General features: G+C 40.7%; 1 protein-coding gene across 1 annotated transcript in view; it reads left to right on the top strand.

Moving 5' to 3' along the window:
* The first annotated feature begins 1,726 nt into the window (after positions 1 to 1,726).
* GALNT11 (polypeptide N-acetylgalactosaminyltransferase 11) overlaps positions 1,727 to 12,633 on the top strand; it is a 36,937-nt gene continuing 26,030 nt past the window's right edge. Inside the window, exons 1-4 of the mRNA XM_009960669.2 lie at positions 1,727 to 2,021; positions 5,906 to 6,029; positions 7,970 to 8,136; positions 12,353 to 12,478. Coding sequence (XP_009958971.1) covers positions 1,727 to 2,021; positions 5,906 to 6,029; positions 7,970 to 8,136; positions 12,353 to 12,478 — 712 coding nt within the window. The remainder of the gene's footprint in view (positions 2,022 to 5,905; positions 6,030 to 7,969; positions 8,137 to 12,352; positions 12,479 to 12,633) is intronic.

Raw genomic sequence — 12,633 nt, 5'->3', positions numbered from 1 at the left:
TTTAAGACCTTTTTAAGCTCCTTGGGCTTAACTGCTGTGTAGATTGTTGCCTTGCAGAAGTGGGAGTTTGATGTGGTAAAAGTAATGGGTAAATTATTTTTGAGTGTTTTTTTTTTTTATTTATTTATTTTACTTTGTGGATATTTTAGTTTTGGAAGGGAGACAATGACCTGCTGCAGTCTGGGAAATGTGAGCTTGAATTTTGATGTGTTTCTTTTTGGGTGGAAGTCACTTAGGACTCAGAATTACATTGCCAAAATAAGTGGGATCTTTATAGGTTTCCTTGGGATCATGAACGCCTTCTACCTCTGTTTAGTAGTTTTTCCATATTGAGAAGGGAATTATGTGTTTGTACTCATAAATGTTGTGGTTTTTTCTTTGCCAGGTTGACCTGAAGACTTCTGGTAGTTTCTGACTTCTTGAGAAGTCTGAAAAATGTATCAGTGTAAACCTTTGACTCCCACCCCAGTACTTCATTTTCTTAAAACAAATGTTATGCTGATTAAGAAGTGATTAAATGATTTCCGGAGTTTTTGTTAATATGCAAAGAGTATGTTGCAGTTAGATAATGATGAGAAAAATCTAATTCTTTGAATTAGTATTTTTCTCAGTTTTGGGAACTGAACTGCATAGTTTTTTGGGGGTTTTTTGGAGCTTTTTTTAGATCTGAGAAACTCCAGAAAGCCTACCTGATTATTCTGGGCCATAAATATCACCAGCTTCATATGCTTCACTTCAGGAATTTGTTTACGATAGTAAGCAGTAATTTATTATATAGGTTGGGGAAATTGTGTTAGTGGATGGGTGCCTAAAGTAAAACTCGGGGCTGGATTGCTTCCTTCCAGCTCTAGGTGGGCATCTCCAGGGAGTGTGGACGATTTTCTGGAGTCTGCAGAGGCCTGCTGGAACCCAGGAAAATCACTGTGGAGCTTTTTGCTCTTTCCCTGTCCCATACCTGTTTCCTTTCTGTGGAGAAGAGTATTTGTAAATGTGACTGTCTTGGTGCTATGTGTTGTTAATTTGCACCCCATGATTTCTGGAATTTCTGGAATGCTCATGGTGGCTGTTCTTAAATTTGGGGCAAGGAGGACTGAACTACGTAGGTTTTTGAGTCTGTGTTCTCTCAATCCATATTTCAGGATTGGAACTGAACTACAAAAATGGACATGTCCGGACATACTCTTGGGCAACTGGCTCAGGGTGGCCCTGTTTGAGCACTGGGGCTGGACAAGATAACCTCCAGAGTTCCCTTCCAGTCTTAACCTGTGATTCTGTGAAGAATCAATTCCCTGTGTGTAGTATATTTAGTTAAATAGTGATATGTTTAAATGGATGCAGGCATACAAGGAATGTACTGTTGTACAAGAAGATGAAGATAGATGATTATATAACTATTATGAGGAAAAAGTAATCATTTTTACCTTTAATTGTGATGTGTTACTGGGCTCTTCGTGATTGTTTGCTTCATGTTTTAAGGAGTAGAATCTACACGGAATGTGCAAACTGGTCATGTTTATTTTTTTGAATGGGAAAGTGAAAAGGGATTTCATTCTTAAGGTCTATGCTTAAAGTTTAAGTTCCAAAAATCATTTAATGAAAGAGCAGCCTATAGAATGCATTTCCTAATGTATAGACCTGATGAGGTAGCAGGCAGCGCTCTCAAAATGTGTGTTTTCGCTCTCTTTCAGGTAATTGAGAATGGGTCCTCAACGATGCTAAGTCTACAATGGGAAGTGTCACGCTTCGCTATTTCTGCTATGGGTGCCTTTTCACATCTGTGACCTGGACACTTCTGCTCTTTGTTTATTTCAACTTCAGTGAAGAGAACCAATCTTTCAAGAATGTGCCCGTCAAGGGGCTGGAACCTCAGAGGCCATTTCCAAAAAAATTCTTCCCCCGTTTTACGCGGGGGCCTGTTCATATACCTGAATTGCAACAGAAAGAGAATAAGATAGGAAATGCTCTTGGAAACCATGTCCAGGACCCAGTTAAGGGGGAGGTAGAATTCTCTCCCGAAATGGGTAAGTCATTTTCAGTGCTGGTGACAAAATTATTAAAACAGTTGAAGAAATGAGATATTAAGGTTGGTTTGTTTTTTAAGGGATTGCAGGAAAAACTGTGTACTGAAGTAGTTTTGTTTGTTAAAATGCAGATGGGACTAGTGGCTGTCTTCATTAGAAATTAAATTTATGCTATTGTGTTTAATCAAAAATATACTATTCCTAATGTTTACAGCTGTGCTCTGTAAGTGCTAATGAGGAGGACTGGATTACAGCAAGGTGTCTGCCCTTGATGATGTTCTTGCTTTTGGAAGATTCAGTGTATGCTTGTTTCATATCTTACCCCTATGTTGACTGGGGTCTTACCCCTCAAATACATGAACCTTTATTAGCCACAGAGAAACTCTGCTCATATGCAGTAATTAAAAATAGCTTGATAACAACACACAATGAAGAGGACCCATTGATTTGGAGAATATCCTTGGAGTATGAAATCGTCTACAAAAAATGTGTGTGGGACAAATTACAATGAAAGATTTATTGAGATGACAGTCGTTAGGGCCAAATCATACTTGCTTTGCACAAGCAAAGGCCTGAGTGTTTCGTTGGAGCATATTTCATCAATGAGATGATTTGGGTTTGTCTTCCAAATCTGCCTTCGAAACTAAAATGCTTTGTATGTGTAATTGCTTGTATATTTAACTGCTTACAGCTTAGTGTTTGCTGTGGTGTTCAGCTGTGCAAACTGAGGCATGTTGCATACTGGTCTGCAAACACCCTTTAAGTCTGGAGGCAGATGGTGAGTGTTGTGGTATCAGTGTCTGCTGCTTTGGGAATTGTGGCATAGTACCCTTCATAGCCAGGAGTGTAGTACTCATACCTGATTGAAGTCCTCTGTCATTACTTTGGATGAATGCTGGATCACCAGCTTCAAGAGTTTACAGAACTTCACCAAACTTCACTTTCTGAGTTGGTCGTTGGACCTGTGTGAATATGTAGGAAAAATGCCCGTTCACGTTGCCCTGAGGCATTAGAAGTGTTTATCAGTTCACTGCAAAAACCATGAGAGCTAAGTGAGGTGAAGGCCAGTCCAGCGGTGGCCGTTTCTTTCCAACTATTCAGTACCGGCCAGGAAAGAAATTGGACCTTTTTAACTGCGAAGTCCCTTGATCTTCAGACCAAGTGACTGGTGTAGTTGGTGAAAGCCAAGGGGAATTACAGTGCCAGGAGAAATTCTCCATGAATCATCAGGAGGCAGCTGGTGCTCTGTTAGAATTAGATCAGGTGCTGCAGGCAAGGGCTTCCTGTCTGTCCAGGGCAGGGCAGTGATAAACACACAAAGCAAAAAAAAAAAAAAAAAAAAAAATATTTGGCATACGATTGCCAAAACCAAACTGTCATCTGGTAAGACAATCTATCTTTTTTTAATCTGGGAGAGCCACATAACACTGCTGAAGTAAAGCCTAAACTGATGTTTTGATTGCAAAGCCCTTCTTTACCAAAGGCTTTTATCTGCTGTTTGGACTGAAATCTTTCAGGCCTTTTGCATGTGTTTTGGATATTGTTCTTCATGAGAAAGCTTCGAAATATTAGCATTCCTTTACATATTCAGAAGACCAGGAGTTAAAAAAAAAAAAAAAAGTTAGTGGTTAGTTAGGGATGGATTGTAGAATGAAATATTTGGTATGTGGTTCTTCATGCTTTGTATAAAGAAAATGTTTGAAGTTGATCCACTGGCACAGCGTTACTATGATGGGTCGTATTCAAGAGTGATTGAGCTGGGTGTCTGCACTGACAAGCTGGAAACATTTTGGAAATGCATGTGATTCAAAGGAGGACTGACTTACTGCTTTAGGCTGCTGGTACTGGAAGAGTGGCACTGCCACTGTGAACAGACCTCATTCCCGTTCCCATGATGCAGCTTACCCACAGTGGAAGCACTCATCCATGAGCGTGATAGGATCAGTCACCACAAGACACACTATGTGGGTATATCCCATGTCTTTTCCTGATATCACTGTCCAGCACTTCCCACTTGGTTGTGCACAAATGTCAAGGAACATACTCTTGAGGTGATTGATAATGCAGCTGCATTGCCATTGCTGTACTCAAGACTCAAAGTGACAGAGTGGGAAATGTGAATGGTGGGAATGTGGATGCACAGAATTCCCTCTAGAAGGTCATCTCCTACCTGTAGTTAGACTTTATTGCTGAAACACAACTGGTAGTGGCACAGCTGTGCTCTGAAGCCCAACCAGGACTACTTGTTTGAAAGGGAAGAAAGCTTCAAATCTTTTTTAAATGACCTTACCTTCTGTTCCTTTTTTTTTAAGCCATCTCACTTTCTCCGGGTTTGAGCTCAGCTGGCTTTTGCATAGCTGTTGAAAACTGGAGAACATGAGGTATGAAGAAAGGCTGAGAGGATTTGGTTTGTTCTGCCTTAGAGAGAAGGCTAAAAGTGGTGACGTTTTATTGCTGTCAACAGCAAGTTAATGAGAGGCTGTAGGGAAGGTGGAGCCAGCCTCGTTCTGGAGGTGCTTGGGATTATGATAAGAAATTAAAGCCAGGAGGGTATTTGTATTAGATAAGAGGAAAAACATTTTCAGTGTGATGGTGGTCAAAAGCTTGAACAGAGTCCTGAAAAGGTTGTAGAATCTCCATCTGTTGAGATGCTAGAGGCTTTCAAAACTTAACTGGACAAGTTCTGAGCAACCTGATCTAGTTGGACCTGCTTTGAGCAGGGGATTAGACCAGACGACCTTTCCAACCTAAATTAGTCCATGATTCTGTGCAACATATTATCCTGGATGTATGGTAGCATGTGACTGAGGAACCCCTTTGTTAATTATTTTCTACAAATTTTGAACCGTATGGAGATGATGGACAGGGTGGAAAGAGGTAAATTACATGATCCTAACTCACTCCTTGTACTGAAATTTCAGTGATATTGTCTCTGTAGTTTGATAGTAGCTGGAGAGGACATACACATCTTATTCTGTGCAGCCAGCTGAACAGAGACAACGGCTACCTGAGTTGTTGCAGAGGTGGCTAGCAGACGCAGGTGGTGGCTACTACTTCTCTCCCTCCTTTTTTTTTTTTTTTTTTTCTGTAGAAGAGTTGAGCGAAGCACCATAATATTTTGTTTCTGTTCACACTGGTGGGTGTATGGCTCATTGAGAGAGAAGCCCATGGCACTGAGTCAAGGCAGGCAGGATGGCGTTGAGGATTTCAATCTTGGCCTCTAGCAGTGTACTTATTTATACCAGCAATTGCTGCTTCGGCCATGCTCAGCAACAGTTGATGCTTGGGCTAAAATAATCAATAAAAAAGCTAGCTCTGCTTTTTTTACTTGCTGTCAAAGTCCTAGGTGGTATAAACAAGAAGTTTATGGGGTTTTTCGTAGTTATTTTTATGTTACTGCAAACTGGAGAAAACTGCATTAAATTGCACTGCTATTGTTTTTCTGCCATTGGAAATGTATTTTCTCTCTCAAAAGTCCCATTACAGACCTTTATCTGTATGGATAGGTGCTGATGCATTGTGTGCCAAAGGCTATTCTCTGTTGCTTGTTTGATGTTGGGTTTTAGGCGGTGCTAAGAATTGGAGCCATTTAAGTGAAGGGAGTGTGTCTGGTAAGGCAATAAGCACAATGGAGCCATCTGTCTTTGGAGAATGATTTTGTTTTATTATAGCTGCAAGGGCTACTCATAAGTGCTACCTGTTTGTACAATAGAAATAGTTGCACAAAAACACACTTTGCAAAAACAGAGGGATTTTTGAAGAACATAATGGGTTTTAGGGGAGGTTAAAGCATATGTTTCAATCATTGATGGTTTTCAAAGGATATTTTTGAGCCTCTTAACTGATCTTGGCATGTTTGGTTTTGTTTTTTATTTTTTTTTCAGGAATGATTTTTAATGAAGAAGATCAGGAAGTGAGAGACTTGGGCTATCAGAAGCATGCTTTCAATATGCTTATCAGTAATCGTCTGGGATACCACAGGGAGGTGCCTGATACAAGAGACCCAAAGTATGTACTAAGTTTTGGAGGGAACATGGTATAATTTCATGTGCTCAAGGACTTGTTTCTCACATACCTGATGTAGTATTTAACACTTTTGGTATTACATTTCTGTTAGATACTCTTTCAGCCTCTTGTGTTGCTGAAGGCAGATTTGCAGCTATTTAAAAAGGAGTGCTTGAGGTTAAGATTTTTGTTCTTTGGTGTCTCTCTGTCCTTTTTGACTGGATATTGTTTCTGGAGATCTATTTTTTTGCCAACTGGAAAAGGTATGTGATAGGTAAAGTCCCATGGAAACCAGGCTCCATGAAAAAAGAAAGATGCTACTCCCTGAAAGCAAGGTTTTTTCTCGATTCTTAATGCACTTTAAGAATGTCTAATGAAGAACTAGATTGGATATATGCTTGCTCCAACTTCTGTCATACTAATTTAATTTTTCTAAGTAGTAGGATTGGCAGACAGCTGTTTTGTTAGAAACAAGATTCTGAAAATAGTACTTTAAACACAAATCAATGTGGAAAAGACCTAGGAATCAAATTTTCCTTCCAGCAACACTAAGATTACATGTCCTATGTCTCTTTCACCTTGCTAGCGGTGTACTCGGTTACTTACAGCGTGCTACAACGTGGGGGGTTTTTTTTAAGCTTCATTTTGAGATACTCGGTACTGTAACGACCGGAAGAGATGCTGTAATTCTGTTTGGTACCTTTGAAAGATGGGCATTAAATGTTCCAGTGACTAAGTTAATGACAGACTTTTTACATTATGTACTATTTCACATTTGTTGTAAGCCTACAGAGGATAAGATAGAAGAATGACTGATGACAAAGGCTCTCTGTTTCTCAGTTAAAGTTCTTGCTTGGTATCTGGATTGCACTGCTCTGAATACTTTCTCATAAAAAGCAGTTTTTTTCTATAATCTGTCTGCATATAGGGGGAAAAAACACCACCACTGTAACAACAACAACAAACCCCAATGTTGAATTGAAAAATAAATCTGCATCTGTTTTTCTAGTGGTTTCTCTGCTGTGGGTAAATGTAATGAATTTTACTGGCTGAAACGTCTCTCCCAAGAGCTAAGTTCATTCCAAGTCAATGAAGAATTTTCTTGTATACTTCTGGGTTTTCATTTATTGAATTCTCTCATGGCTGCCATCTTCAAGTAGCATTAATCTGTGGCACTGTGCCCTATTAGAAGCATGGACAAAGTCTGAAAATAAGGAGAAAGAATGAATAATCTGCTTTGAGGGGGATTCAGTTTGCAGATTAAGATGCTTGAATTTAGATAGCTGCATGTTAGTCAGTTGTCTCTGCTTTTATTGTAATTAGCAGAGATCCCGTCAATGCAGTTAATGGAGCATGCAGAGCTCTTCAGCTGACAAAATGCTCTTGACAGCCTTAGGGTGAACTAAACACTATCTATACTCCACTGACAGCAGTGACTAGACTTAACTGTCTTGATCTGCAGGCTGAATCTCAACCTTGGTTATCTAAATAGGTATTTAGCACCATTGGAGGTATTCTGGGACATCCAGCCTAGTCTCCAGCAGCTGGCCAATAAAGTTGTGGGGTTTTTTTAGGCCTTATGTCATATTTGCCATTCTTGTTAAATGTGTGAGCTACCTGAGGGTACTAGACCGTGTTTTGACAGCTGAAACAAGCCCTTGGTCTTCTCTTGTTTATGTCTTGAGGATCTGTGATTCTCACTCCCACCCCAATCCATCATATCCTCTGTTTTCTAACAAGTATCAATGTTAATTATAAGTCTGTGTTGTGTAAAGAGTAACTTACTACGCTGAGTCCTACTACAGACGTTGTACACCTGGGCTTTTAATGTTCAAGTTAGGGGTTCTTCCTACACATTTACTGTTTGCTTGTTATTTATGAAGTCTCAGTGGTGACCTAGCCCTATGGAAATCAAGTGGTAACTGCTGTACTCCTGTTTGCAGATGCAGAGAGAAGTCCTACCCTTCCGATCTGCCGTCTGCCAGTGTTATTATCTGTTTCTACAACGAAGCGCTTTCTGCCCTGCTTCGCACGGTACATAGTGTCCTGGATCGCACTCCTGCACACCTTCTTCATGAAATTATTTTGGTGGATGACAACAGTGAATTGGGTGAGAGAACTTTGCAGTAGTATTTTGGTCGGTGCTTACACTTCTTGACTTCCTGTGCTTTATTGGCTGGTCGTAATAAAAATATGGAAGCCATGATGCAAAACCGATTTGCACTGCAGTCCATCTCCAAAAAGTGCCAGCCAGTAGAGACGCATGATGTTCTGAGAAGCCTAAGATGACATCTCCTTTGACGCTGGTGTCGTTTTACTGATGAGCTTTGTATCATACAGACTTCAATAATCAAAACCAGGTTTCAAAGCTAATCATGAGGAGTGTGTGTGTGCAGAGGGGTGATTAAGCAGTTGTTTATATTTCAGCTATAGTTTTTAACAGTATCTTGCTTGGGCTGCTCTGGTGCTCAGGGCGGATTACACTGATCTTCCCATAAACTTTATCGACCAATACTTGACTGTGAGTGCACCTGAAAGGAATGGAATGCACGTAGTCTCAGCTGCGGTCTTGCAGGTAAGTTGATGTGGCACTATGGAAACAGCGCGTCAGTTTTCCAGTACTTGCTCAGCAGTTCGGACTGGTGGCGTGCTGGAGTGGAGCTCAGCTTTTGCTGGGAAGGCTCTGCGTGGCTCTCGCACAGCCTCTTGTGGCCACCCTGGGAGTAGCTGTCCCTGGCTCTTGGAGCAGCCTCAGCTTCTTCAGTCTGGGAGGGGCCCTGGAGGGGTAGGCCTTGCAGAATTGCTTTACTGTTGTTGAAAGATTGGTGCTTCGGCATTTTTCTCTCGAATGACTGACAAGGCAAAGACAGACACGCAATTCAAGCATTTTGGCACTTCAAAAGCGAAATGCCTGTTGAGGAATGTGTTAGTGTAGCAGTACTTGCCAGCAGGACTGTGCAAGTTCCCTGCTTGCCTCTGTACAAGTCCACAGCTTTTTTGCATTTTACAGATGATTTTTAGATTATATTTCGTTAGTACATATAATTAGCTCCCTTGGTCTCATCGTCTGGTTTGTGGGTTAAGGTCTCACTTGCTCTAAGGGACTGATTAGAAGTGTATAATGTAGAATGATGTTCTCTTGTTACTGAGCTAGTTCACTTCTCTGAGGTCAGATCAAATGTTAAGATACAGGAGAGAACAGAGATCAAACACTCTGCCCCTAGCTGAAAAGAATGCATAATATTTAGAAGCTTGTTTTGTGGTTTTGTGTTTTGGAAGCAATACACACTCTTTACTACAAAGTCTCTTGTGCAATTTGTTGTTTTAAAGTTTCGTAACCTTTGTATTCAGAACTAAGCTTACTTCAAAACTCCAGTCTTTTGAATGCAGTAATGCATTTGGTTAATGCCTGTGTTTAGGCAGCAATACCATCGCTCTATTTGCCTTCAAGTTAGCAACAGACCAGATTAGGTTCAAAACATTCAGGTAGTTACTTTTGCCTTTCTGGCTTCAAATGGACGTGTTTTGAAGTCGAAGGTGGGAGGACACATTATTTACACAGAGGATGAATGCTCTCGATGAGGATGGTACTACTGATGTTTGCACTGCTGCTTGATTTTAATGGATGGAATTTTACAGCTGAAGAAAGGCAAAGCTGGTTTGTTGACTGATGAAATGGACTAAGACTTTGGTTGTGCCATGGATCTCATGTGAGCCTGGGCAAATTGCTTAATCTCTGTGCCTCTGAATTTTTTAATTAATTTTTCCTACATTACATGCTTCCTGAAATGGTAACTTAGATGAAATTCTGCCTATTTCTTCAGCTTTAGATATAGGAGCTCTGCTGCGTGTCAGTGCTGTTGTACAAAGCTTGGGTCTTTGCATCTGAAAGCTTCTTAAGCTCAATCATCAACAGTCTTACTAGCTAAGCAGGCATTTCCATGGCTCAGCTGAGCCCACTGTTACATTTTTATTTCTCTTTGCTGCAAGGCAGGATTTCTTTTTCTAGCACAACCTCTTTCTCTCTGATTTAGGCTTTACCTGTTATGGAACAGCCTACAGGATATGTTTGAGGTTGTTAGTGGAGGCATTTTTCTTTCCAGAAGAAGAGATTGAAGAACAGAAAAGGAGCAGATTGTGCACAACTCAGTATTTTGAAATAGTAACGCCTCTGACTCCCATCCTAGATTTCTTTTGTTCGGAGGAGCCTTTGTTACATAGATAGGGAGCAAGATAATGGCTAAAGTAATTTTTGGAGACTGTCTACTGGCTAAAGGGAGTAATTCTCTCAGAGGACAATTTCTCAGGCAGGTTATATTGAAGCAATTTTTTGGGTTATGTGAGAAAATCAGTCTTCCCAGTGAACATGAAGCTGGACATGGACACACAAAAACCCATCAACAACGAAAACCCCAAAATGTGTCTGAGACTAAACTGTTCGTTGAGAATGGTCCACGATATGTTCAGTCCCAGGCAATGGCTGGGCACAGTTTCCAGCAGAATGCTAATTTGTCTGGGTCAAAACTGGACTCTGAGAGCATGTTAGCAGTTAGGTACTGCTGGCTCTTATGTTCTGCTGCTCAAGCTTGTGCTGTGGGCCTGGCTTAGCTACCAGCATGGATGTGTCCTTTTTTATTTTTTTCTTCTGCTGCTGTTTTCAGAACTTTGCACGTGCCATTCCGCATGCTGAACTGTTTCCTATTGTATGTCCTTTCATGCAGCCTTATCTGCTCTAAGTGCTGAATTTGGTAACTGACGACTTCTGCTTTGTGCTAGCCCTTTGTTTTCTGCAGTTGTACGCTGTCTTTCCCTTGCTGTGATACATCAGGTGAAGAGGGATTCAAGCACTTGTTTATTTTAGGTTTGGAAATCCTTCTGTCCTGCTTATTTGTGTGTCTCATTTGGGTAGCATCCTAGAGATGACTTTATTTCATCAACTTTCTAGGAGACTTTCTCCAAAAAAAAAAATCTTTCCTATTGTCTCTAGCATATGATGTCAAATTCAAGACCAGTGGAGAGAATACTGTGACCCAAATGAACTCTGTCTGCATCTCTCCAGAGACTTTTCTTTGTCCTAGGATGTTCTCTAGTATCATGTTTGCTGTGTGGTACTCTCTGATTTGTGATCCATGATGCTGCCTTGCAGTGCTCAGCTGAGATCTTAACGTTTGGACATTCATCAGAATATTTATTCCAGCATATCCTTTGTTGAAAGTCTCTCTGCCTCCCTATTCCAAGGTTCTCTATGAAGTCTCAGCTGGCTTTTTGTTTTTCTTCCTCATTTTATATTCCTCTTTATTTCTCCATAAGCTTATTAACTTCTGGTTTTTCCATTATTTCAGTCTTTGTTTCCATCCTCTCTTCAGTGGTCCTGCTTTAATATTAGACACCACTGTCCTCAGGTGAAAAAAAAGTATTGTTACTAACATCATGGGCGATTTTAAGAGTTAAGTTACAGTAGTGCCTACAGACTTCTGTGAACTTTGTCCTACTTAAAAAGCACGTGCTTGCCAGCGGTGTCTTTGATCCTTGTGTGTTTTAGAAAAGCAGCCACCTGTGAGTGAGTTGTACTTTGTGGCTGCTGTTGTATCAGCTAAGCAGGTACAGATAATGAAAGATGTCTTCATGCTTCTTTTTAAAGGCATCGGTGTTTGTTTTAGTGTATGGAACATAATCTTTTAAATCACTTGCCTGTGTGAAAAGGCTTTCATTACTTCTGCTGCAAATGACAGTCACCATGAGCAGAATTTGGAAATGCTGTTTCTTTGTGCAGTGCTTTTTATCTTTTAGCAGCAGTAATTCCTTTTAGCAGAGTCTAGTAGTTCCAGTTAACTTGAGTCGCGTTTTACTAAAGGCTTTGCAAACAGAACAAAAAGGTAAGAATCCAGTCTGTATTCAGGAAACCAAGCCTAAGTATAAAACCTGAGACAGTGGCAGCATATGAAAAATTGGTTGGAAAAATGTAAGAAGTGCTTATCAGCAGGAATGTCCCCGTGGAAAGCCCAGTCGTAGGGTCCGTCACCCTCTTCAACACAGAGAATGTACCTGCTTTGTCCTTGTGCATTTCCACAATGCAGCAGGAAAAAGTGAAGCAGTTAATAGGAAGATGTGCAAATTAAACAACAAAAAAAAGGCCACAGAAATCGGAGGGCAGGTGTAGGATGTGAGATGACTGACTGTCCTTTTGATACTCTTGGTTTGAATGCTGTATTGGGGTAGCTTTTTGATCAAGTTTTTGGCCCTTTTTGAGTTGAACATCTTGGGACTTTAAACAAAGCTTTCACCATTTCTGCCCTGTTCTTGAACTTGTGTTTTCCTTTTCTCAGCTGACTTGAAGAAAGACTTGGGTGAATATGTTAAAACTCAGCTTCCAAAAACCACAAAATTGGTAAGAAATGAGAAGCGGGAAGGGTTGATTCGAGGAAGAATGGTTGGAGCCTCTCATGCCACAGGTACACTTACGTGTTTCTCTTTCCCTTGCGTACTTTGACCGTGTGTTAATTGGGTGACTTCTCTTTCTGTAGTGCAGCTTTTCCAGATGTTGAACGTTTGACCTGTGATTGCTTAAGCCCACTGTAGGGGCTTGGCATGGCATGCCATGTTCTAA

This window comes from Leptosomus discolor, chromosome 6 (genome assembly GCF_034619465.1).
Source record: "Leptosomus discolor isolate bLepDis1 chromosome 6, bLepDis1.hap2, whole genome shotgun sequence".
Classification (NCBI taxonomy): domain Eukaryota; kingdom Metazoa; phylum Chordata; class Aves; order Leptosomiformes; family Leptosomidae; genus Leptosomus; species Leptosomus discolor.
Note: the sequence above shows the minus strand (reverse complement) of the source record. Positions and strands in the feature narration are given on the sequence as shown.